This window comes from Podarcis pityusensis (assembly GCF_964106645.2).
Source record: "Podarcis pityusensis genome assembly, chromosome: Z".
NCBI classification, from domain to species: domain Eukaryota; kingdom Metazoa; phylum Chordata; class Lepidosauria; order Squamata; family Lacertidae; genus Podarcis; species Podarcis pityusensis.
The window spans coordinates 20,786,206-20,811,560 of record NC_138044.1 but is presented as its reverse complement, the minus strand read 5'-3'; the positions used below and the strand labels follow the sequence as shown (position 1 = coordinate 20,811,560).

The 25,355-nt window shown below is 43.9% G+C and overlaps 1 protein-coding gene and 1 long non-coding RNA gene across 2 annotated transcripts in view; one reads left to right on the top strand and one right to left on the bottom strand.

Annotated features, from left to right (window-relative positions):
* Positions 1-25,355, bottom strand: part of MSN (moesin) — a 77,373-nt gene that overhangs the window by 20,966 nt on the left and 31,052 nt on the right. The window contains exon 2 of the mRNA XM_080989858.1: positions 17,053-17,136. Coding sequence (XP_080845984.1) covers positions 17,053-17,136 — 84 coding nt within the window. The remainder of the gene's footprint in view (positions 1-17,052; positions 17,137-25,355) is intronic.
* Positions 3,120-12,126, top strand: LOC308468084. Its single transcript, XR_013981457.1, has 3 exons — positions 3,120-6,254; positions 7,208-7,332; positions 10,987-12,126. It is a non-coding gene; the product is annotated as an uncharacterized lncRNA (long non-coding RNA).

The window sequence follows — 25,355 nt, the reverse complement described above, 5'->3', positions numbered from 1 at the left end:
ATTTTGGCTAAAGAGACACCAGAATCTTTCCCTCAGCTGTGCAGGCTCATATAACCGCCACTTTCTTCTGCTTAAGATAATTTTGTGGGTTCCTGTCTGATAAAAAGCTTCCTTATTTAAGCCACTTTGGTGCAGTCATTAAGACTGCTGGGCTATGACCTGTGGATGATTAGGGTTCAAATTCCCACTTAGCCATGAAGTGACCCGTGGTCACAAGTCACTGCCTCTCAGCCTAACCTACCTCGCAGGGTTGTTGTAGAGATAAAATGAGGACTAGGGCCTGGGAGGAACCAGGGTTCAAATCCCCACTTGGTCATGAAGCTTCCTGGTTGTGAAGCTGCCTCTCTCAGTCTAGTCTACCTCACAAGGTTGCTGTGAAGATAAAATGGGAAGTAGGAGAAGTATGCATGCCACCTTTAGCTCTCTGGAAGAAAGACGGGATATGAATATATTACAAATAAAGACTTGCAAACAGCACTGCAGGATATGACAGTCATCTTCCCTGCTGTAAAATAAGGGGTAGCGTCAAAAGTGCCGGGTGTCAAAAGCGGGCTCCCCCCTCCCCGGCAAGATCTGAGAGCGAGGGGGTCAGAGCTGCAACGCAAGGATAGAACGCTTTCTTTGATGGTACAAAGCTGCGAGACTGTGAGGCATTAGCGGTCAATTCTTCCAACGCTAAAATCACTTAAGAACTGTACCGTGAGTACTTTTTACATTTGGATTAAAATTTGGAACAATTAGGAGATGGGTAAAGGAATTTAAAAACGAAAGCCAGTCCCTACCCGCTGACAGATTGGTATGAACATAATTTTCAGGGGCAAACCATTAAAAGAGAAACAGGATGGCCCAAAGCAACACACAGTAGTAGCAGCAAAGATCTGGTAGCCGTTGTAACTCTCATAGGCTATGCTTGAGTTTATTTAGTTATTATTATCTATTGCATTTATATCCCACCTTTCCTCCAAGGAGCACAAGGGGGTGCACGCACACTTCTCCCCCTCCATTTTATCCTCACAAAAACCCTGTGAGGTGAGTTAATCTGAGAGCAAATGACTGGCCCAAGGTTACCCAGTGAGCTTCATGGTGAAGTGGGGATTCGAACCCTGGTCTCCCATGTCCTAGCCAAGCATTCTTAGCCATTACACTGTACAGGCTCCCCTCTCTCTTCTGAGGTGCATCACCCACGCAGCGCCCTCACCACTCCCCTTGCTGTGGCAGTGCAAGGCAGGCTTTAAAAACATTTATTTGGTTTCAGAATGAGACAGGTTTAACAGTGGTTAAGAAAGTGAAATACCTAGGGATTCACATGACAGCTAAAAATGGGAATTTATTTAAAGACAATTATGAAAAATTCTGAAGTGAAAAAAGATTTAGAAATTTGGTCAAATTTGAAGCTCTCACTGCTAGGCCGTATTGCTGCGATAAAAATGAATGTATTGCCTAGAATGTTGTTTCTGTTTCAAACATTGCAAATTTTGGACAAAATGGATTGTTTCAAGAAGTGGCAGAGAGATATCTCTAGATTTGTCTGGCACGGCAAGAAGCCTAGAATAAAATTTAAAATACTAACGGATGCAAAGGAAAGAGGTGGATTTGCCCTGCCAGACATTAAACTTTATTATGAATCAGCAGCTTTTTGCTGGCTGAAAGAATGGCTGCTTCTTGAAAACACAGACATTTTGGACCTAGAAAGTTTTAATAATGTAATTGGATGGCATGCATATTTGTGGTATGATAAGGTCAAAGCACATAAAGCATTTAAAAATCATATTGTCAGGAAAGCATTGTTTAATGTCTGGATAAGATATAAGGATCTATTGGAAAATAAAACCCCAAGGTGGCTGTCACCAATGGAAGCAAAAGCTCAGAAAAAGCTCAATATGGAGGCCAAATGGCCGAAATATTGGGAAATTCTGGAACAAGAGGGAGATAGATTGAAACTGCAGAGTTTTGAGAAACTAAAAAACAATTGGCTTCATTATTATCAGATAATGGAGGCATACAATTTGGACAAGAAAACTGGCTTCCAGGTGGAAAAATCAAAATTAGAAACAGAACTGTTAGAACCCAAAACTAAGATTTTGTCAAAGATGTATAACTTGCTGTTGAAATGGAATACTCAGGATGAAACAGTGAAATCTGCTATGATTAAATGGGCACAAGATGTTGGACATAACATAATGATGGCTGACTGGGAACAGTTATGGACCACAGGTATGAAGTTTACGGCATGTAATGCCTTAAGAGAGAATATTATGAAAATGATATACAGGTGGTACATGACACCAGTCAAGCTTGCAAAAATCTATCATTTGCCCGATAATAAATGTTGGAAATTTAAAGAAACTGAAGGTACATTCTTCCACCTTTGGTGGACGTGCCCAAGGATTAAGGCTTTCTGGGAGATGATCTATAATGAAATGAAAAAGGTATTTAAATATACCTTCTTGAAGAAACCAGAGGCCTTTCTCCTGGGCATAGTCAGCCAATTGGTGCCAAAGAAGGATAGAACGTTCTTTATGTATGCCACAACAGCAGCAAGAATACTTATTGCAAAGTATTGGAAGACACAAGATCTACCCACCCTGGAAGAATGGCAGATGAAGGCGATGGACTATATGGAACTGGCGGAAATGACTGGCAGAATCCGAGACCAGGGAGAAGAGTCGGTGGAAGAAGATTGGAAGAAATTTAAAGACTATTTACAGAAATACTGCAAAATTAATGAATGTTAGAATGATGTCAGAATGAAGTTAAGTGGTTTTAGCAGCAATGTTATAAAGGTGTATGTAAAAATGGATTGTTAACAGGTGAGAATCCAAAGTTATAATATATTAAGTTAAAGGATTAAGACAAAAACAAAGAGGGAAAGGAATTGCTGAATTAACTAATTGAACTGGAATACAAAAAAGGGAGGTGAGAGGAGGTCAGGGAAGCAAGGAAATGAAATGTAAGGTATGGAAAGATTGATTTGTTTTTAAGTGTTTTTTTATCTTTTTTCTGTATTTTGTATTTTTTCTCTCTTTTTTTCTTTTCTTTTTATCTATGTAATCTTTTTGAAACCTTAATAAATATCATTTAAAAAAAAACATTTATTTGGGTGATGTGAAGTGGTGTCCGTTTGCTAGTTCTGTTTTGGAACACCCAGCTATGATTACACAGAAGCTTCGTAGTGAACCACTGCTGTGGTGAGGGCACAGCATTATATTTTATATAGTTTTAAAATCGCTTTTTAAGTGTTGCGAGTCGCTGTGGGAAGATTTTATTTTGAACAACAGCTAAGAAATAATTAAAATAAATTATGGCTGGAGAAAAGCTAAGGAGTGTCGTCTTGGCATGCCGGCCCATTTTTTCCAGGATCACCTGGCAAAGTGAAAATGGAAAATCTAGCATCACCCCTCATTAATATCACTGGTTATTGCCTTGAGTAGCCCAGAATGTTCTACATACCACAATTTTCAAGAGGACCAGGGGTGACCTGCATTTCTTAAACTACTCTTATACTGCCAAGTATGACCTTCAGATCCTATTGGTAGGGCAGATTTCAAAAACAGTATTTCCAGAAGAACGACTGTTTCCACACCAAAAGGCATTTTACACAGACACAGTTTTAGTTATAGATTAATTGGTCTTGGAGCTGGTGATACAATCACTCAGACACACCCACACAGTTAATAAAGAACATAGGATATGCTCCCTTTCAGCAAAACAAAAACAAAAAAACAAAAAACAACCAACCACAAGTTCTTGGCAGCACATGTTCAAGGCACATGGGGCCACCACTTTGCTAAAGCTAAGCAAGTTTTGGGTCTGGTCAGTGCCTGAATGGGAGACCATCTTCATGTGTGACACTCTGGATTCCATGGCAGATAAAAGAAAGCGGGGTAATAAAAATAAATGAATAAATGAATGAATGCGCATTTGTGTGAGCTATTTGCTACAGCATTGCTTTCACATACTCCCCATTTTAGCACAAGACACATCAATATAAAAAACCCTCCCATCCCACCGTATCAGTGTGTTCCCTTAATTTTTGCTAGGCCTGACTGAAAGGACCATAGGGACCATCTTGAGAAATCAGGAATTCTGTGATACCAAGTTGGGAGGGTCAAAGCTACCTTCTCACTTGAGAGGGATAGTTAACCCCCCCCCCCCGCCCCACAAAAAACAAAAACAACCCTCAAGAAAACAAACAGCAATCACTCTAAAGAAAACATTGCACCTAGCTGCCCAAGGTGAAAGCAAACCACTCTCCTAAAAAGAAAAGAAAATCCCTCAAAACCTAGATTGGACTATTCCCCTCCAGGTCATTTTACATCCCTGACCACTGATTGCCTTCAGTAAAATTCAAATGCCATGTAATTGTTTCATTCATAGTGGAGAATGGAATTCCAAAGCAGAGACTGACTGGAACTTGGCCTATCTCTGAGGTGCTAATTAAGTAAGCCAAGTCTCAAAATAGACATTAGTCATACAATATCCAAAAGTTAGGCTCCTGCCTCAGTTGGGGAATTTCCATTATCTTCAGGTTCACACACATGCAATAATAAAAACTGCTCCATTTTTATCTCACCCTTCCTCTAAAAGGGCAACATAGGGTTGCTTCGGTTTGTCCTCATAGTCCTGTCAAATAAGGTTGTAGCAGTGGTAACCATCACGGTGCTTGAGAGACAGCATTTTCTTTTGCACTGCCCCTGGTATCAGACAATTTGATCTAAATTTACTAATCCTTCGATTGTTAGTAGTGAGTGGCATTCAGACGCTGTTATTCAGAATGCACCACCCACTAAGGAAAATAACAACACAATAAAATTCAAATCAAGTAACAATAAATTGCACATTCATTCACAATCCAGTTGAAAATATTGAGTTTATTTAAGTCAACAAAACTGATTAGCTTAATCCTACCGCTCCTTTACCACCCACTTTGGGAACCGCTGATCTAAAGCCTACTACTTATAGCTGAACATGCCAAACCATGGCTTTTTAATCTCCAGTGTAGATTGGCCCTTAGAACCAACAGAACAGTTAAAATGATTGCAGCTGCCACAGGGTGAGGAACAGCACAATTTCTGCAATTTGAGCTTTACTGTACTTTATTGAACCAGTCACAGTACTAATGATAAGGAACATTTTCTCAAGAGCACAGGAAGGCAATCAGGAATCAAGTTGGTGTGGTGGTGGAAATGGAATTATTTCCATGACGTACTTACTAGGAATAATGCATAACTGGACTAGGGTATTACTCTTGGACCAAAGTAGAATTCAGAGCACCAACCATCATAGGGCACCTGGTGCCACCTGCCAGCCCTGCCCTGTTGAACAAAGTTCCACTGGTGGCAACAGAAGCACTGCCGGCAAAGACCAGGTAAGGCGGCAGGTGGGGGGTGGCGCTCTGCAAGTATGCTGCATCAGCTTAGGCTCAATGACAGCTGCAGTCCTTGTTTCAGATTTAACCTGCTTGGCACTATGAGGCTGCTGCCCCAGGTAGAGGCTCGATCCTCTTGCAGGCTTCCTTAGAAGATCATCTGGTGGGGCTGAAGAGGACTTCACCCTAAGCAAGTGTCCCAACTAAATCTGGATATCTTTAGTCCGATATTATTTAGCTGTGATTCCTGCATTGTAAGGGATTGGGCTAGATGAGCTGTGGTGTCCCTTCCAACGCTATAATTCTATGACCTTCCTCTCTCAATCCACACTTGGGACCTTTAATGAAACTCCTCACAAGTCTGCAGTGCATCATTCTGTGGTTCGTTCTACATTTCTGACTTGTGGGGGAGGTCATTCGAAACAGACACAGAAGGAAAAATGGCTTCTTCTGGCATTCGGGATGAAAGAAAATGCCCATCACTGCGTCAGCATAATGGTTGGAGGGTGACTGTTATGTGAGGTGGGAGGAAAATGGCCTGATCCAAAGGGCTAAAATGACATGCTGTTCTCAAGGCAGTCTTTCCATCTAGATGGGGGCAGCCACATTCACACCTACAGGCCTCTGTTTCAGTTTCCCTGCTGAAAGGCTAACAGCGGTTCAGGAGGCTGTGTTGCTTCAGGAGAAGCCATAAGAGCCCCCACCCCAGCACAGTAGGGCAGTTTTATTCCATATAGCCATACAAATTCAACATTTCTAGAAGCCAGAAGCTGCCTCACATTAGAGGAGGAAAGGAAGGTGACTGAGACCATCTCCAACGGGAAGATTGTGGGTGCCAATAAGAGAAGCAGAAGGAGAGAGATCAACAGAGCTGGCCCATGGAGAAGTAAGAAGAAGAAGAATTTTATTATTTTTATCCCGCCCATCTGATTGAGTTGCCCCAGCCCCTCTGGGCAGCTTCCAGCATATACAGAAATGTAATAAAACATTAAAAACTTCACTATACAAGGATGCCTTCAGATGTCTTCTAAAGGTTGTATCTCCTTGACATCTGATGGGAGAGCAGTCCACAGGGCAGCTGCGACTACTGAGACGGCCCTCTGCCTGGTTCCCTGTAACCTCACTTCTCGCGATCAGGGAACCACCAGAAAACTATTGGAGCTAGACCTCAGTGTCTGGGCTGAATGACGGGGGGTAGAAGCGCTTCTTCGGGTATAGAGGGCTGGGGCCATTTAGGGCTTTAAACGTTGTTATTTTGCATGAGCACCATTGAAATCCCATCAATTATAATTAGGATCTTCATAGCATAAGGAAATGACCCCCAAGCTAGTCGCCGGTGGAAGCAATGTATTTGGAATTACTACCTCAGACATCAGGAACTCTGGAAATTGCCTTGTATGAAGACGAACCATGAGAACCTAAGAGCCTGCTGGATCAGGCCAATGGCCCATTTATCTCACCATGCAGTAACAAAGCATATATTTTTAGAGCAGCAACATCCACACTTTGGAACTCCCTGCCTGTTGACATCAGGCGTTTCTTCACCATATTCTTTTTGGCACCTGCCGAAAACATTTCTGTTCAGGCATGCCTATCCAGATACACAGAATGTTGACATGCACTTTTAACCTGGTTTTTAGCTTATCATAGATTATGTTCTGAAGGTTTGAATTTTATTTTATTTTTAGCTTTTTTTAACTCTTGCTTTATTCTTTTGGTAAACCACACTGAGTTTTGAGGGGTTTTTTGGTCAAGTAGTATATAAATTTCATGAATAAGTAAGAATGAACTCAGTGTACTCACTTACCTAACTACACTGCTTTGTTTTGTTTTTTAAAGTTATGTCACCATGAATTAACCTGAGCTTGGAAGGGGTGAGAAGGAGTTGTAACAGGCACAGTCTGGGACAGAACTTCTCTATAAAATTGCCTAGTCTTAGCAAAGATGAAGAAATATCTTGTAATGTGTGTGTGCGCGCACGCGCTTGCCTATATCAACACACACAGGTACAGGCCTGTCCTTTATATCCACCTTAGGGCTACCATCTTGAATTTGAGGCAATCTGCAGCCATGCAAGGTTGCAAAACTCAAGAGGAAACATACCGTATTTTTCGTTCTATAGGGCGCACTGGCCCATAGGACGCACCTCGTTTTTTGGGGGGGGAAATGAATAAAAAAAATTATTCCCCCCCCCCGCCGCGGCTGCCGCCCCAAGCCTTGTGCACACCTGCCCGAAGCACGGGGCACCCTCCAGAGGGCTCCCCGTGCTTGGGGCGACAGGCTGCCGCCCCAAGCCTCGCGCGCTCGGCGGGACCTCCTGCCGGGTGCGCAAGGCTTGCGGACACTCGCCAGGGCTGCAGGCTGCTGCCTGCAAGCCTTGTGAGCCCGCGGGAACTCCCACCGGGCTTGCAAGGCTTGCGGATAGCTTTCTGAAGCCTGGAGAGCGAGAGGGGTCGGTGCGCACCGATGCCTCTCGCTCTCCAGGCTTCAGCGAAAGCCTGCATTTGCCCCATAGGACGCACACACATTTCCCCTTCATTTTTGGAGGGGAAAAAGTGCATCCTATGGGGCGAAAAATACGGTAAGCTGTTTCAAAGCAAGGAAAACCTTGTGTCATAATTTCAGTTTCCATCTGCTGCTGTTTCTCATTAACGTGTTCCCACAGATGTTAAGAAAACTGCTCAGCTTGTGCTAGCAAAAACTTTTAGGAAATTACAAACACTTGAGTTGTTAGTCTGATCCTCTCATACCTCCAAAGGATAGGTAAAACCTTAAGGTGAAACCTACCACTATCTGAGGGGCAAAGCTGGCTAATTAACATCTAATCTCCACAATTTTACACTACAAACCAGATACAACCAACATTCGTCCACTTCACAGAAGCTCCTGCAAGAGCCACAGAAGGAAATATTTCAGGATAGAATTATGGAAGGGGCTGGAAGCTGGAAAGGTCCGGGAGACGACGTCATTCAGAGGAAGCATTTAGTCACCAGTTTCCTCTGAGTTCTGGAGACTGGCCAGAGGGAGTCTCCTAGCTGCCCATGTATTTGCAGCAGGGAGAAGGGATGCTTAGGCCACAAATGGGTTGGGTTCAAAAAATAAAGGAGAAGAAGAGCCTTGAGGTCCAAACCAACTGACAGAGCACTTGGAAGTGCACACACAATTTTGGCTGAAGAGCTGCTCCTTCCTGCCAGGCAGACGAGGAGAGAACGGCCCACTGCAAGCTAAACAGCAGTGCAGTTTCACGGGACACATCTCAAGCTCAGGACTTCCCCTCAAAGCTGCTGCCTCATTTCCTGCCCAGAGGGTGGGGCTGGGCCAGCTATGGCGGGGGCTCCTGCACAGCTCCCTCCTTACCAGGCCTAACTGCATTGCTCTGTGTGAGAGAGTTACGTTTCCAGATGGGACCTGACAAGATTCAAATAAAAGGGAGCAGCAATCGAGCATGACTGGGCAGGAGAGGGACTGCCTGCCTAGGTTTCCAAATCTGCCATAAGAAGCGGGATAAAGATAAGGCTGCTGAGACAGCAGTGCATAGTTAAACTATGGAACTCACTCCCACAGGAAGCAGGAACGACCACCAACCTAGATATAGCTTTAAAAGAGGATTAGACAAATTCATGGAGGAGAGGGCTCTCAGTGGCTGTGCTCTGCCCACAATCAGAGGCCTACCTTTTCTCTATAAAGATAGCATATAAAACACATGATTCTGGTCCCTGCACTAGGAAAATATTGCAGCCCTTCAAGAATACAGAACTCGTCCTGGAGTTATCTTTGAGGAGAGAAGACATATACAGTGGTACCTCAGTTTACGAACTTAATCTATTCTAGAAGTCCGTTCTTAAACTGAATCCATTCTTAAACCGAGGCGTGCTTTCCCTAATGAGGCCTCCTGCCGCTGGAGCCCTTCCACCTTTCAGATTCCGTTCTTAGACCAAGGTAAAGTTCAATAACCGGAACACTACTTCTGGTTTTGCAGAGTTCGTAAACCAAATCATTCGTAAACAGGACTGTTCTTAAACCCGAGGTACCACTGTAACCAGCTGCAATTCGAAAGCCATGTGAAACACATTGCCTTAAATTTTCTCCATTAGAATAACGTGGCCTATTTTATTTTTAATGCAATTCTAGAGTTTCATTCACATACGCACACAGTTCACATAGATGTATAATTTGAGTACAGTGGTACCTTGGGTTACAGATGCTTCAGGTTACAAACGCTTCATGTTACACACTCCGCGAACCCAGAAATAGTACCAGAACTTTGCTTCAGGATGAGAACAGAAATCGTGCTCCGGCGGCGTGGCAGCAGCGGGAGGCCCCATTAGCTAAAGTGGTACCTCAGGTTAAGAACAGTTTCAGGTTAAGAACGGACCTCCGGAACGAATTAAGTTGAAACGTTCTGGAGGTCCATTCTTAACCCGAAACCATTCTTAATCTGAGATGCGCTTTCGCTAATGGGCCCTCCTGCTGCTGCCACACCGCTGGCATACAACTTCCGCTTGCATCCCAGGGCAAAGTTCGCTACCAGGAGCACCTGCATCCGGGTTAGCGGTTCCACTGTATTTCACGCCGCAAAATAAGTCGTTTGCTTTGAAACACTCTTGTTAACTTATCACTTCCCTAAGGCCTTATCAGTCTGGAACAGAAACAAACCCACCACATGCATCAGCATTTCAAAATCACAAGCCAACTACAACTACGGTACTAATTCGGCATTTTATAAACACTTACAGGAGAATCTGGGCCAATGAATTTTAAGCAGAGTTACTGATTTGCAGAATGGCCATCAGCTGGCCCCCAAAGCAGCCGCCAGATTACTGGCAGCTAGAGTTGGTCTTTAAAGCAGGTGCATTGGCTGCCAGTCCAATTCTGGGTGCAAAGCCTTAACCAAATCAGGTCCCAAATATCTGAAACACTGCTGCCTTTCCTACAAACCCTCTGAGTGTTAAGGCAGAAGGGAACCCTGTTGGCAGTTCTAACAACCTTTTGGGATGGTAGCAGCCCAGGAAAGGGCCTTCTCTGTGGCAGCCCCTAAGTTGTGGAACTCCCTCCTCACAAAGCTGCACCTGACACTTTTGCTATATAGCTTCTGGCAAATGCTTAAGACACACCTCTTTACTCTGGGATGTGGTTGTTTTCAAGGCCCACCCTACCTATTCCTGTGATTGCAATAAGTTTTAACTTTTTTAAAAAAAAATAATTGTTGTAAACCCTGCTAATGAAGGGTGGGCAATAAATTTAATGATGATCATCATCTTTCACCATCCCCATTATTTAGGGTACGAAGTGGCCGGCATGGTGGTGGCTTAAATAGCCTGATACAAAACCGGGGCGGGGGGGCAGAGTCTGTTATATTGCCTGGCAGCCACCATGCCTTTGTTTTGGGAGTTTGTGGCTACTAGCCACGTAATCTTACTCCAGTCCTCCATTATGCTAACAGCCCAATGCAACTGCGTCATTTGTAAAGTTGCAGAACTGAAAACAGGGCTCCAACAATGTTCTGTCGGGGAGAGAGAGAGAGAGAATGAGAGAGAGAGAGAGAGAGAGAGAGAGAGAGAGAGAGAGAGAGAGAAGAGTCTCTTAGCCAAGCTGTTTTTATTTTTCTTCTACCACAGGGCAGGCTGGGCAAGCCAGAACATTCAGTCAGGCAGCAAAAATAAAGTATGGAACAATCGGTTTTATTTCCCATTGTGGACAGAGCTGAATGGGTTATTTCCTTTGCAAATCAACTTCCTCCCGTTGCAATTGTCCAGAGACAGTTGCCGAGTTCCAGGGCAATGATTTTTTTTTTTAAAAAAAGGCAGATTAGATTTTTTTATCAAGGCATTGGCGTAGCAGCAACTTCCTGGATTCATGAGTCTTCCTACAGAAAGGCAACTTCAGAAGCCAAAAATAAGACATCGCCAGCCCACCAACTCTAATGCCTCCAAGACTCCTGGGGCCTTTGCCCTGGAGAATCTATTCTGAACTCCCTTTTGCCCAAGACCTGCAGTAAAGGTAAAGGGACCCCTGACCATTAGGTCCAGTCGTGACCGACTCTGGGGTTGCGGTGCTCGCCAAAAGTCAGGTAAAAACCTTTCCTGGGTACTTCTAGTACTCTGAAGGCCTAGACCAGTGGTTCTCAAAATGAGCAGTACCTCTCCCTGATGGTGGTGGGGTATAATCTGGTACTAAGAGGAAGGTTGGAGCCAGGGGGTGCTGGAGGTGTAAATGATTATCAGACTTTGGAAAGTTAGTATCACTGGATCACACTCATCAATCTTGCTGAATTAATTGAACTAAATATTTTCACTTGGTTTTTGAACAAATGCACAATTAATTGTTATAATTTTGAATTTTATTGCATTACACGATAGACAGTTAAACTGGTGCTAGACCACTTTTTATGTACTTGACAGTAGCAGCCAGGATCTTACTCACAAGAAACTGGAAAAGTGAAAAAACACCTACAATAAATGAGTGTGGCCGGTCCAAATGATAAGAGTATTTGCAGTTGGCTATGATGACAGGGAGAGTTAGAGGGTATCCAATACAGAAAGAGCAGAACGAATGGAAAAATTTAAAGAGTATTTGAAAAATTATTGTAACACCAACAATCTCCTGGCAGAACTCAAATGATTCTTGTAAAATAAAAGTATAGATGACAACTCCTTTTTTTGATAAGAACAAAGAAAGTAAATGGTAATTTGAAACTGTGTGTAAAACAATAATAGGAACAACAATACAGTGAGTCTAATCGGAAGTCAAATTTATTTATTTCCCCCCCATTTTTTCTTTATTTTTTATTATTGGGCCCTATTGATTCTTCCTCTGAGCTTCCTCCTGCGACTGAGCCCTGAAGATGGAGAACTGGGAGAGGGGAGGACAGAGCAGAGGAGGACATGACACACCCCCCCTGAGGGTCTATGCAAAAATTTGAAGCCAGCTGCTCCTGAGCTGAAGCTTGCAAGATGCACACATAGTCTTCTTAATACAATAATATTAGTAATAATTTAAGGCACTCCTTAAATTAGGGAGATGGGGGGTAGCTCAGCCAGTAGAGCATGAGACTCTAGGGTCAGGGTCTTGGGTTTGAGCCCCACATTGGGCAATAGATTTCTGTGTTGCAGGGGGTTGGATTAGATGACCCTTGGGTTATCTTCAAACTCTACAGTTCTACGATTCTATGATCCTGCTCATGTGGAGATCCAAGCTCCCCCTGCCCCTGTAGGAGGGGCCAAGGCAAAATGAGAGACTTCAGATCAGCCTAGTAACCCTATGCATGACACACTGCTAAAGGAATGCCCTGCTCAAATCACTGGTAATATGGACTTAAGCTTAACTTGGCCAAGCTGAGTTCTGTCCCTGCAGTGTCCACAATTGGGGTTGACTTATACATGATAGTAGCTAGGAGCAGCTGACAGTGTGCATGGAGCATTATGAACAGTCAGGACACATTATACAATCTGTTATTATCATCAAGAGACATGTGTGCTTCACATCCTCAAGACTCTGGTAACTGCTTGAAGTTTATCTCTGACATAGCGCTGAATGTTGCTGGAAAGCAGTGAGACTGACTTTTGAGCATCCCTGGGCTCTGATATTTCTAGGACAGTAGAGGCCCAGTAGAGCTCTCTCGTCATTTCCTTTTCCAGCTAAATCATGTGGCCTTGTGACACTAGAAATCGTGGACATCCAGTGAAGCTGAAGGTTGGATGATTCAGGACTGATAAAAGAAAAGACTTCCTCACGCAGTACATACCGTATTTTTTGCACCATAACACTCACTTTTTTCCTCCTAGAAAGTAAGGGGAAATGTCTGTGCATGTTATGGAGGGAATGCCTACGGGTGGCATGCCTACGGATTTTCCTCCTCTAAAAACTACGTGCGTGTTATGGTCGGGTGCGTGTTATAGAGCAAAAAATACGGTAGTTCAACTGTGGAACTCACTTCCACAGGAGGCAGTGATGACCACCAACCTAGATGCCATTAACAGAGAATGGGACAAATTCATGGAGAAGAGGGCTATTGATGGCTACTAGCCAGAATGGCTATGCTCTGCCTCCGCAGTTGGAGGCAGCAGTGCCAGTTACTGAAATACCAGTTGCTGGAAACAATAGGAGAGGGGGGTGCTCTAGATCAGGCTTCCTCAACTTCAGCCCTCCAGATGTTTTTGGCCTACAACTCCCATGATCCCTAGCTAGCAGGACCAGTGGTCAGGGATGATGGGAATTGTAGTCTCAAAAAACATCTGGAGGGCAGAGGTTGAGGAAACCTGCTCTAGTCAGTTGGCCACTGTGAGAGCAGGATGCTAGAGTAGATGGGCTGCTGGCAATTTTATTTTCAATTCATTTCCTAATGAATGATGCAATGAAATCTGAAGCAAAGATGGGACAAGAGATTACAAACACCCACACCTACATCCGCATATGCACACAGTCACAGCACGGGTGGATCATGCCGTGGCCCTTTCTTTGTGCTCATGTCAGCCTTAAGATGTTAACCAACTTATTTCTTAAAAAACACTAGTATATCTCATCCCCAGTAGACAAGGTGTATGAATATAAAACCAATGCAATTTAAATCATCATTTAGATAACCAAAGATAAAAAGGGCCATTTAAGCAACTGAGTTAAAATCAATCCATTATTTCCTCAACAAGTGGCCATACTAAATTTGTTGATACAACAACTATTAAAACATGCTTGCAACTTAACTTTCACTGAGTGCTATCTAGCACAGCGGTTCTGAAAGTGGGTGGTACTGACCCCTAGAGGGTAGGGGGATTACCTGGGGGGTGCGTTAAGAGGCAAGAGGGCAGTAGGGGGTCACTGGTGGTGTAAATGACTATCAGACTTTGAAAAGCTGGTATCAGTGGATCAAGTTTGTCAGTTTTGTTGGATTAATTAAACTAGTTTTAACTGGATTTTTAATTCTTACTGTTTCAATTTTCATGGTGTTACTATCTTCCTTAGTGGGTTGTGCAAACAACAATTCAGAAAGATGCTTTTTATAAGGTAGGGTAGGGTAGGGTAGGGCAGGGAACCCTGGCGGTGAGTGCATTGAACCATGGGAGCGGTGGCCCGAAAGGGTTTGGTTGCTGCTGGGCTAGAGCATAATACAAATGCATGCATTTTGCATGAAAGGGTTTTGTGCCTGCTTTGGGAGGAAAGCGGTAAGGATTTTAGGGGGTTTTTTTGCTGCAGCAAGTTATAATGGATACTAACAGAACAGTGAGGTTATATTGTAGAAATCCTCTATGTGAAAGCAAAACTCTGTTTTGACAGATGCAAGGAGGAAATATTAGGGAGGAGGCCATACTGCCACAGCTGTCTGTAAACAGGACATAAAAGAATGAAAAAAAAGAAACCAAGGACAAACATTTTTATTCAGGAAGACCCCATACTTACTTTCCCATGAAGATGTTGTTCAGGTGATGGAGCCAGAACAGACATGCAAGGTTGTGGAAAGCAATAGTTCTGTGCTATCCTTCCTTTTTGGACCACCTTCCCCAACCTAGAGGTTTTGGGATACAACTCCCATCAGTCCCACCCAGAACAGCCATGCCTCCATCAGCTCTGCAGGCTAGACCAAAACCTCTGGAGGCCCCCAAATCGGGATGACTGGCTTGCCCTCCCCTTCACCTCCCATGACCAGGAAGTTATGGCTACTTTGTCAGCCCCAACCTGCATAGCACAAGAGTCAAAACAATCCTCTTCGCCAGGGGCCATTTGACATGTTTTGAGTTCCATCTGATGTTTTGTTGCTAATTTTGGTGTTGTTTAAGACTTCTGCATTGTTTTAAATTTTCATTAATTGTTTTGTGGACTTCTTTTGAACTTGTGAATTCTGTACAGTTGGGACACCTTAGAATATTTATATCCTGACTCTTGGCAAGTCAAACCATATACTTGGGAAAGCGGTGGTCATGAATGTTGGTCACTTGATGACCCATACATGTGATTGGGGGGTGAGGGAGAGTGTGTTTATGGAAGGAAGTCGAGCATGTGAGGAAGCAGGGGATGGGCCTCTTTCAATACAGGCTCCCTTTTGACGAGAGAAGTGGAAGAGTTGCTTTATATCAGTGGTGCTCTCTCAGGCTTCCTCAACCTCGGCCCTCCAGATGTTTTTGGCCTACAACTCCCACGATCCCTAGCTAGCAGGACCAGTGGTCAGGGATGATGGGAATTGTCATCTCAAAACATCTGGAGGACAGAGGTTGAGGAAGCCTGACCTAGAGGGACACTAAGAGGCAAGGGGGCAGCCAGAATGGGGCAGTGGGGTGTATGTGTAAAATAAATAATTTATTATTTATACGCTGCCCATCTGACTAGGTGGCCCCAGCCAGATTATCAGGTTTTGAAGAGCTGATTATCACTGGATCAAGTTCATCAACTTCGTTGAATTAACTAATCTAAATTTTAATTGGATTCTGAACAAATGTGCAATTAATTGTTACTGTTTTGAATTTTGTTATGTTATTATCGTTCGTAGTGGGTCATGCTAACAGCTGTTCTGAATAATGCTTTTTATAGGGTAGGGGACACTGGGGGTGAGTTTACAGAACCAAGAGGGAGTGGCCCCTAAAAGCCTGAGATCCACTGTTTTTCGGTCGGTGAAAGACAGCCAGAGTAGAAGAAAACACTTTCACCTGGTAGCAGCCAAAGCATCCAAAGGAAAAGGTAGGCCAAAAGAGAGTCATTGGACTTTGCTGCAACTCCTTTGCAGTACATGACCCATGGAAGCTAGGGTGCAATGACAGGCAGCAGTGCGTAAAATAAATAATATACATACCCCGCACCCCCAGTCACATCTAGGTTGGCATGCACTCTAACAACACACTGTTCTGCTTTTTATTTGGTAGCACATTCAGCTTCATGAGTCAGTATATGAAGAAACCAGACCCAGTCATGGTGGAATAATATTACACCATACATAGAGCATTAATATGCTGTAATGGATAAGCATTTCAGAGTGTGGCATGGGGTACAAGAATTAAAACCACTACAAGCCCCAAATAATAAAAGTGCTTTATGAGTAGGTTAACCACAATGAATCTATTTCCTCACAATGCCAGAATGTCTAATGGAGGGAAATATAAGCCCTGAGGAGACTTAAGGCTTTATTGCGAGTCACACTCCATTCTAATGCAATCTATAGGAAACCATCAGGCCAGACATCTAAGAGCAGATAGGAGAGTTTGTCACCAAGGTAGAAAGCTTTGTTGGCTCTAACTCAACCTTTTGCCAACTGGTGCCCTCCAGATGTTTAGGACAATAACTCCCATCAGCCTCAGACAGGAGAGTCATTTCCTGCGATTATGGGAGTTATAGCGCAGCAACATCTACAGGAAACATGGCATAGTCCTCTCCTCCTCCATGAACCTGTCCAATCCTCTTTGAAAACTATCCAAGTTTGCGGCTGTCACTGCCTCCTGGGGGAGCAAGTTCCATAGGTAGACTATGTGCTGTGTGAATGAGTCCTTTCTTTTATCCTTTACTATCTTTTATTTACCTTGCATCTCACATCTCACCCATGTATTTGGTTGCTGTAGCTAGCTGCACCTACTAGTCTTAACAACAAAGGCTGCTCCGTACATTGTTATTTATTGCTTGATGAAATTCCTCATCATTCAATATCCAATTCCACGCAGACAAAAATGCTTCAGATGATACAGTCCGTACATGGCTGGTCTACTTACCTGGTCAAACAGCTGCTTCCCTGTGGTGTTGGGCTGGATGGCAAACTCCAGCTCAGCATCCATGGTGGTAACTCGGACAGTAATCTGGAATATAAAATAGGAGGGTAGAATTAGAATCCAGATGCCTCATGAAAATCCATTCACCCATCCAGCAGCATGAGCCAAAATTTCTTTCTTACTATAAAATATTTATATGCTGCTGTTTCATAAAACATATCAAAGTGGCTTACAATGAAAGTACATGTTCAAAACTCCTATTGTTCTAGGCGCATTTTGCAACAGGGAATTTCATTAGCGCATGCCGTTTCTGAGCTCTGGACACAGTGCTACGCCGAAGATTTCAGATTAAAACTGCAGAGTGGAAGGAAATGAGGATCTTTTCTGCTTCCCCACTTCCAGCTACTCTCTGAAGACTGGAAAGAGACCCTCTTAAGAATATTGGGGGGGTGGGCAGGGGAAGGACTAGATCATGTGAAAAATGAACATATTATTTTAGCTGCAGTTCATTCATTTTCAGTTTTGTATTCTTGTTATTTTAAAAAAGTGTGCCTAGACATTCTGTTGTTACGCTCATAACCTAGGATTAAGGTGCCATTTGGCTCCTAGCTTTCATACCTCAGTTTCTAACACTGAAGCCATACAGTAAAAAAAAAGATTAAAATCAGACATTGATTAACCATTGTGAAAAGATGTAGTCTTTTCCTGCATAGGCCTTGGCAATTACCTGCATAGGCCTTGGCAGAAAAGAAAAGTTTTCAGCAGCAGTTTAAAAGTTGAAACAGCCTTTATTGAATGACTGAAACCCATCACCATTATCTCAAAAATGTACTAGATCAGCTTTCCCCAACCTGTTGCCCTCCAGATGTTTTGGGCAACTGTCATCAGCTCCAGCCACCATGAACAATGTCTGATGTGAACTGCAATCCAAAACAGCTGGAGGGCAAAGAGGTTGGAGGGAATTAAATGGACACACTTTGGAGAATGAGAAAGCAAACCTGCAAATCAGAGTAAGAAGCAGTTTTGTGCTATGAAAAGCAATACATTCCTATCAAATATTAATAATATATTGAAATCTCTTTCCAAGCTCAATAATATGCAATCAAGGAAGATTCTGTAAAGCCATTGGTGGATCCAGGGGATCCAGGTGGCATGGGCTCGTGGCTCTTGCAAAGTGGGTCACCCTAAGCAGCTGCCAAAGGAGGCGCAACTGGCCTTTCATTCTGGAACAAAGAGGCAGAGATGAAACTAGAAGGTGGCTTTCTAAAGTTCCAGGGTGGCCATACCCATTTCCCTTCAAATACCCCCTCTGGGAGCATTCTTCTCTACAGGATGTTCTTGCAGGGGGAGATAATGAGGGACGTGGGTGGTGCTGTGGTCTAAACCACTGAGCCTCTTGGGCTTGCTGATCAGAAGGTCGGCAGTTTGAATCCATGTGACGGGGTGAGCTCCCGTTGGTCTGTCCTAGCTTCTGCCAACCTAGCAGTTCAAAAGCATACCAGTGCACGTAGATAAATAAGTACCACTCTGGTGGGAAGGTAAACTGTCTCCATGCGCTCTGGCACTCGTCATAGTGTCCCATTTTGCCAGAAGTGGTTTAGTCATGCTGGCCACATGACCAGGAAAGCTGTCTGAGGACAAACGCCAGCTCCCTCGGCCTGAAAGCGAGATGAGTGCTGTACCCCATAGTCACCTTTAACTGTCCAGGGTTGTTTTTCGTTTTTTTACCTTTTACCTTACTGTCCAGTGAGATACTGGAATGACTTTTCAGTTTCACCTGCCCATGCAAGTTTGTTTTATACTAGCCGGTTTCTTCACTGGCACTCAATTAATAAGTTGGCTTGGCAGCTATGGTTGGATTTGTAAAGAGGTCAGCAGTAGGAGTGCTACATTAATACAGAGGGCTACACCAAAGTTAATACTATTTGCAACCTACATTTGTGGAGCCTCCACGCACAATGTGCTTTGTGCCCAAAGACAGAAACGTTATTCTTTCTAAAGGGAATGAAATCAAAGTTGTTTTTCAGTGATCTAGTGTACACTAACACCAGCAGTCCCTAACCTTTTCAGAATCAGGGTGCACTTTTACACCAAACATGCACGTGGAGGCCCTTTTCTTAAGCTTCTCCCATAGAGGTGCATGGTGGTAGTTCTCCTGTTGTGACCCATCTTGGATCAGGCCATGACCCACTAGAGGGTCCCAACCCACCAACTGTAGACCAGTAGACTACATTAACATAGACAGTTCTCACCCTGTGGGACGCCTTGCCAATACAAGTTTGACAGGAGACATGCCCACTCATTTTTAGAAGTCTTCTATAAACTATATAACTTAGACAGGGCTTTCAAACCTGAGGTTCTCTGCAAACCAGCTCTTACTGATAGATTTTATGTTTTTATCATTTTTATCGACCAACTGGCAAGGGCAGTGTTATCCTCCTTCCTGCAACATTGTCTTAAACTAGGCTACTTGAAGAACCCATGAGAATGTCAAAGCCAAGAGGTTCTCAACACTGACTCTTTTGGGACACCCACAGTAACACATGAAATATATAAATGCCTCCCTTAGATCAACACCGAGAGAACTCTGTTTGCAGAGTGCCCTGTGTCATTCAAGTTGAGCAAACTCTGTTACATGAGCTCACAACATACTTGGAAGGAGTTGAAGCAAAGAGCTTTCATCAGAAGGAGATTGATTGGTTATCCACTCTTCACCCACACTGGCAAGCAACACAAAAGATTGTGTTGGCATTCAGTTCTTGGCTGAGTCTCGACATAGCCTGAGAAAAGGAGCTTCAGCTGCCTTTGGCACCTGCCCAGGCTCCTCTGCACAGACATCCATGCACTTTTAACAAAAGCCAGACTCCTTTACTACCTGGGTGCCTTTGACACACCACCATCTTTGCAGAAACAGGCCTTGTCCCTCTGCAGTTGAGCTCACTCTCCACTCATTGCAAGACTCTGGCAGTAAAAGAGACCTTATAGCCCCACCAGAAGCAGCAAGAATCTTGTTAGATTAACGATGGAGCAGTCATGGGCTGCTATGCCAGCGATCAATCACTACATAGCAAAAGTTAGGAGATGTGCCAAAAAAACTGAATTGGAGGTGCTTCCTTTCTGAATTAGGTAGGAGCCTATTTGCCAGTGATTACATGGACATGTAGATTTGGTATGTTTAGCCTGAAAAAGAGGAGACTGAAAAGAGATAAAACAGGTAAGCTTTTAAGAAACAAGACATGGATTGTATGCTCATCTGCTAGGTGGCTCATGGTTACTGAACAAAACATTGTTAAAACAAACCATTGTTTCATGTGCTTATACTTGATGTGTGTTTGGAGATATTAAGATAAAAAAACAGTGTCACTGCAGAGGCATTCCGGGGTTTAGAGTATTTAAGAATCAGCTCAAAGTATTGCAAGACACAACTGTTTTGGCAAAGGATATTTTGCAAGCCTGCCTCAGGAATTTGCAACATGTCTTAAGGAGCATCACAGACTTTCCTAGAAATTCATCAAGTTGCTTTGAGCAATCTAGACCTTCACAATATGGACCTACCTTAGCAAGTTATCATGACAGCCTTCAAAGTATTTTAATGCCTGCTGCAAATTCCAGAACACACTTTGAAAACAACAAGCCCCATCAAATGCAAACAATAATTTTAGTGCAGGGATAGTAACCTTTGGCCTTCCAGTTGTTGCTGGACCACAACTCCCAGTCCCATCATCCATGCCCACTGGCTATGCTGGCTGGGACTGATGGGAGCTAGTGGCCGACACTGGATGGGGGGCACATCTTAGCCACACCCAGTTTAAAGATTGCAAACGAGTGGGACTGTCAAACTTCCCACAAACATCTGTGTTACCTCTCCATAATCCCCCCCCCCCCGTTTAAGGAGTTCAGCTGGGCCATCCACAGTGCAGCCAAGAAGCATCACAATTGACCATGACATTCAGTCAAGGCTTCATAAACTGGAAGGTCAGAGATTTCTGCATAGATACCCACAGTATAAGTCAGGCATGTTCAAAGTCCGTGGCATGTCCTGGGGAAAAAAGCTCAACAACTTCAATCCTAAAAAAAGCTCAGAAACTTTGGTTGGCCCTCACGCATGTTCACTTCATCAAATCTGGCCCTCTTTGAAAAAAGTTTGGGCACCCCTGGTATAAGTGTTTGATTGTTCATTCACTATTTCATATGGTCTCGCATAGGAAAGGAAGCCTCTGGCTAGAAGTTTTAACATTTGAATTTTTAAAGGCAAACATTTGTCTCCCATTTTCTGAAATATCCTCAAAACAGAAGCAATTTTATTTCTTTTAAAAAATTTAAAAGGAAGTTACAAGGAAGCCTAAAAGAGCCTGAACCAACAGATAATCACAGGGAAGGAACAGGCATTTCATTTTGGTAGTTTTAACACTTTTGTAGTTTACTTCAACACAGAAAGATGGCTATGGAGGCGTATTGTTACGTGTGCCATTTATTTTCATCCCACCCTTTTTCTCCAAGGAACTCAAGGTGGCATAAATGGTTCTCCCCATCCTCATTTAATCCCCACAGCAACCCTGTGAAGTAGGTTAGGTTAGGCCAAGAGTGACTGGCCCCAAATCACCCAATGAGCTTCATGACCAAATGGGGATTTGAACCCTGGTCTCTCCCAGGCCCTATTCTGACATTCTAACCACTACACCAATAAGGCACAGCTAAGCACTGAAACTGCTGTGCAGAGCCATTCTGCAGAGGATGGAGTATATGTTTTAAGATGTTCCAGCAATGAAAACTGGAAGGTAGCGGCACTGGTTCTCCAAGGTTGGGGACAAAATATTTTCAAGAGGCATTTCTTTGCTCCCATGGTGTAAACAGCACCTCGTTGGCCCTACTGTTGTTGGAGCCAGCAGGTTTTTCTAACAATGCAAAGTGTGCAGAAATCTGTTGACCAGAAGCGGGCGGGGGGTGGGGGGAACGATCCCTCTTTCAAAGTGCTGTCAACTCTGGAGGCAGGGAGAGGAACAAACAACTGTTTGCTTGCCAAAACAACTCTGAACACACACCCTGAGGAGTGGGAACAAAGAACACTGCCTAGCTGGCTTATGACATCAGTTACAAAAAAGAGCAAGGAGTCTAGATTCTTCTTGTTGCCCACTGGTGAGCAGCTGCCCCACCATTCATGCCTCCTGTGGGGCACAGTGGGGGTGGGAGAGGGTGAGGGGTATAGTTCTAGAAATGCTTCTGCAATGGACTGTTCAGATCGGTGTATGGCCAAGGGCAACACCATGGTGAAAACTGGGTCTTGTTTATTGCATTTATGTTCCTCCAAGGAGCTCAATGCGGCATGCAGCTTATGGAGTTTTCTGCCACACAAGCTGGTTATGGTCTCTGGCTTAGATTAATAAATAACCATATGAATGTAAGAAAAGCCCTGCTGGATCAGACCAAGGGCCCATGACTCTAGCCTTCTCTTCTCACAGGGGCCAAACAAATGCCTGTAGGAAACCAGCAAACAAGATTTGAGCGCAAGAACCCTCTTCCCTCCTGGGGCTTCAAACAACAAAGACCGAGGGGTCATCCAGACTTCCTTTTGTGCCACATTTCTAGGCACAGGTCCAAGCTTTAAAAACCTCCATTCCAGAGTGTGCTTTTTCTTTTTTTTGGTCCCAGCACTTTCTCTGGGAAAAACCCCCACATTTTACCGCTGAATGAGAGTAAATGGCAATTGTATTTTCCATGGATTGTTGTTGCTCCACTTCAGTGGTAAAACACTGGTTTTCTCAAGGAAAGCACCAGGACAAAAAAAACCCCACTCTGACACTTTAAATCATGTACCTATGCCTGGGAAGCCACCAGCACAAAAGGAATTCTGGATGACTCCTCAGTCTGCAAATAACTATTTAGCCATGATTGGACCTCCAAGCTCAGAGAAAGTATGCTTCTAGCTATAGATACCTGGGAGAAGGCGTCTATGCTGTTGCTTTGCTCACTGGCTTCTCAGAAGAGAACTTTTAACTGGCTGTCACTGGAAACAAAAAAACTAGGCCCAATGGTTGTATCAACATCACCCCGCCACTGATTCAGGCCGTTGTATGGGAATACCCACTATGTATGTATGTATACATGCATGCATGCATGTATGTATGTAAAGTAGTGCTATCTACTACAGGAAAACTTAACATCCAACACCCAGAGAGCAATATCAAATAACTACATGAGTGTGTGATCACCTGCTATAGAGCACAAGCTATAGGGACACCAAAATTCGGCTAGGTAGGAGCCTCCCCTCCATGGGAAAAAGTCTCATTTATCCATCAAGCCAGCAGAACTTTAGAGAGTCCCTCAGTGACCTGGTGCAGCCTCAGGATTATTTTCTTGCACACCTTCCGATATATGCAGCAACAACATGATTTCACCCCCAGCTCCCCAAGACCTTTCAGCCTGATCTCCCAGAGGCTTCCAAGGATCAGGAGAGGTATGCCCTCCCCATCCAGAATGGGAGCTCCAGGAATACTTACAGGCATTTGCCCACGTTTCCAATCGCCAGCCCTTCTCCGCAACTCTCCTTTGGTATTTTATGTGCCAACAGAGAGAGGGCGGGGGCACCCTGGGTCATATGAAAGTGCTTGCAATTGCTGAAGGGATTACAGTTTAATTAAATCAAACCTCCTGTAAAGGGGGGCTTTTCAGATCCCTAAGCTAATCAGGAAACAGAACACCAGCTAGAAGGTGCTCCCAAGGTTCGGAGCAGAACCCTGTTGCAACCAGCAGAGAACAAGCTTAACCCTCCGCTTGGCTGCCTTGGGAAGGATCCCAAGAAGTCGAGCTCAGCTCCTGATTGTGGGTTTCCCTCCAAGGCATCTGGTTGGCCCCTGTGAGAACAGGATGCTGGACTAGGTGGGCCCCTCCTGGCCTTATCCAGCAGGCTCTCCTCACTCAGAAAAAGGCCAAGATTGGTGAGCTTGTTTGCTTGTTTTTACACTCCAACATCAGGAACATAGAAGCAGTTGCAAAGCATGAAATGGTGATGGAAGAAGAAGAGAAATGTTAAATGGTGCGCCTCACAGCTGCCTACATGGCTACCTAAAATGTCCTTCCCACAAGCCTCTTTCAGTCATTCCTGCCTATTGCTGCCAATAATTTGGCATGACTACCCTAAACAGCTGCAAACCACATTTCATTTGCAAGCCTATATTCACCTGGCAGTGAATCCTACTGAACCAAATAGGGTTTTACTTCCAAGTAGACATCTGTAGGACTGAACTTATGAGCATATTTTAAATGCTCCACAAACAAATTGTCTGGACTTTCCATTAAGACACTGAATAAGACAGGTTTGGAATAAAAGAGTTGGACTAGATGACCCCTTTGGCCTCTTCCAAATCTATGCTTCCATTATTCTAAAGTGTGGAAGCTGACCACTCTATTTGGCGGTCCCAGAATTCCTCCACAGGACTGACTCTTTGCCCTGAAAAAAGGAAATAATTCCAATATTGCAATAGGATTTTACAGTAGAACAGAACATGCAAGGGTAAGGACATAAGAGGCCACTTCAGGTTGTAGAGAGCTTTCAAGGGTGTTCATGCCAGAGATGCTTTCAGACTTTTCCTTAGAAGCTGTAAAGAGCTCCTTGAAAACTCTCTTGGTTGTCTGATCCACTAACAGAGACAAAGCACCCTTTCTGTGTGGCGTTCCAACATTGTCCATTTTCTGGAACCAACTGAAAACCTTCCTCTTCCTAAACTTGGGTCTCCAGCTGTTTTTGAACTACAACTCCCTTTATTCCTAGCTAGCAGGACCAGTAGTCAGGGATGATGGGAACTGTAGTCCAAAAACTACTGGAGATCTTATGGTTAGATATTGATAATAATTTGGGATGCACTGCAATGCTCATTGCAGATATCCACGTGTAGCTTTTCAGCTAGGTGTACTCTTTTCTGCGCATGTACATGGGAAATGATTTGCCAGAGTTCTCCAGTGCCTTCTTTCAGGGCTGTGTTTTTCTTGAAGTTCCACTGTATGCAACAGAACACACACCATTCTCTTGTAATGGAAGTGCCTTGCATTTTCAGTGTTCCTCAGTGCTTAGCTTTGGAACATACAGAACATCCCCTCCTCTGTGTCCTTCCACACACCTTCTCCAGAGGTATCCTAGAAGCCCATGCTCTGTGTTTGACTCACCTCCTTTCCCATTGATTGGCTCTGGTCAGCACAAAGCATGAGAAGGCTTCTGAGTGGCTAAAAAGCTCTCCATTCCTGCTGATTGGGTGGCTCTAGGACACTGGAGACAGGGGACCCAGCTGCAGAAATAGTTAATGGCTTTTTGC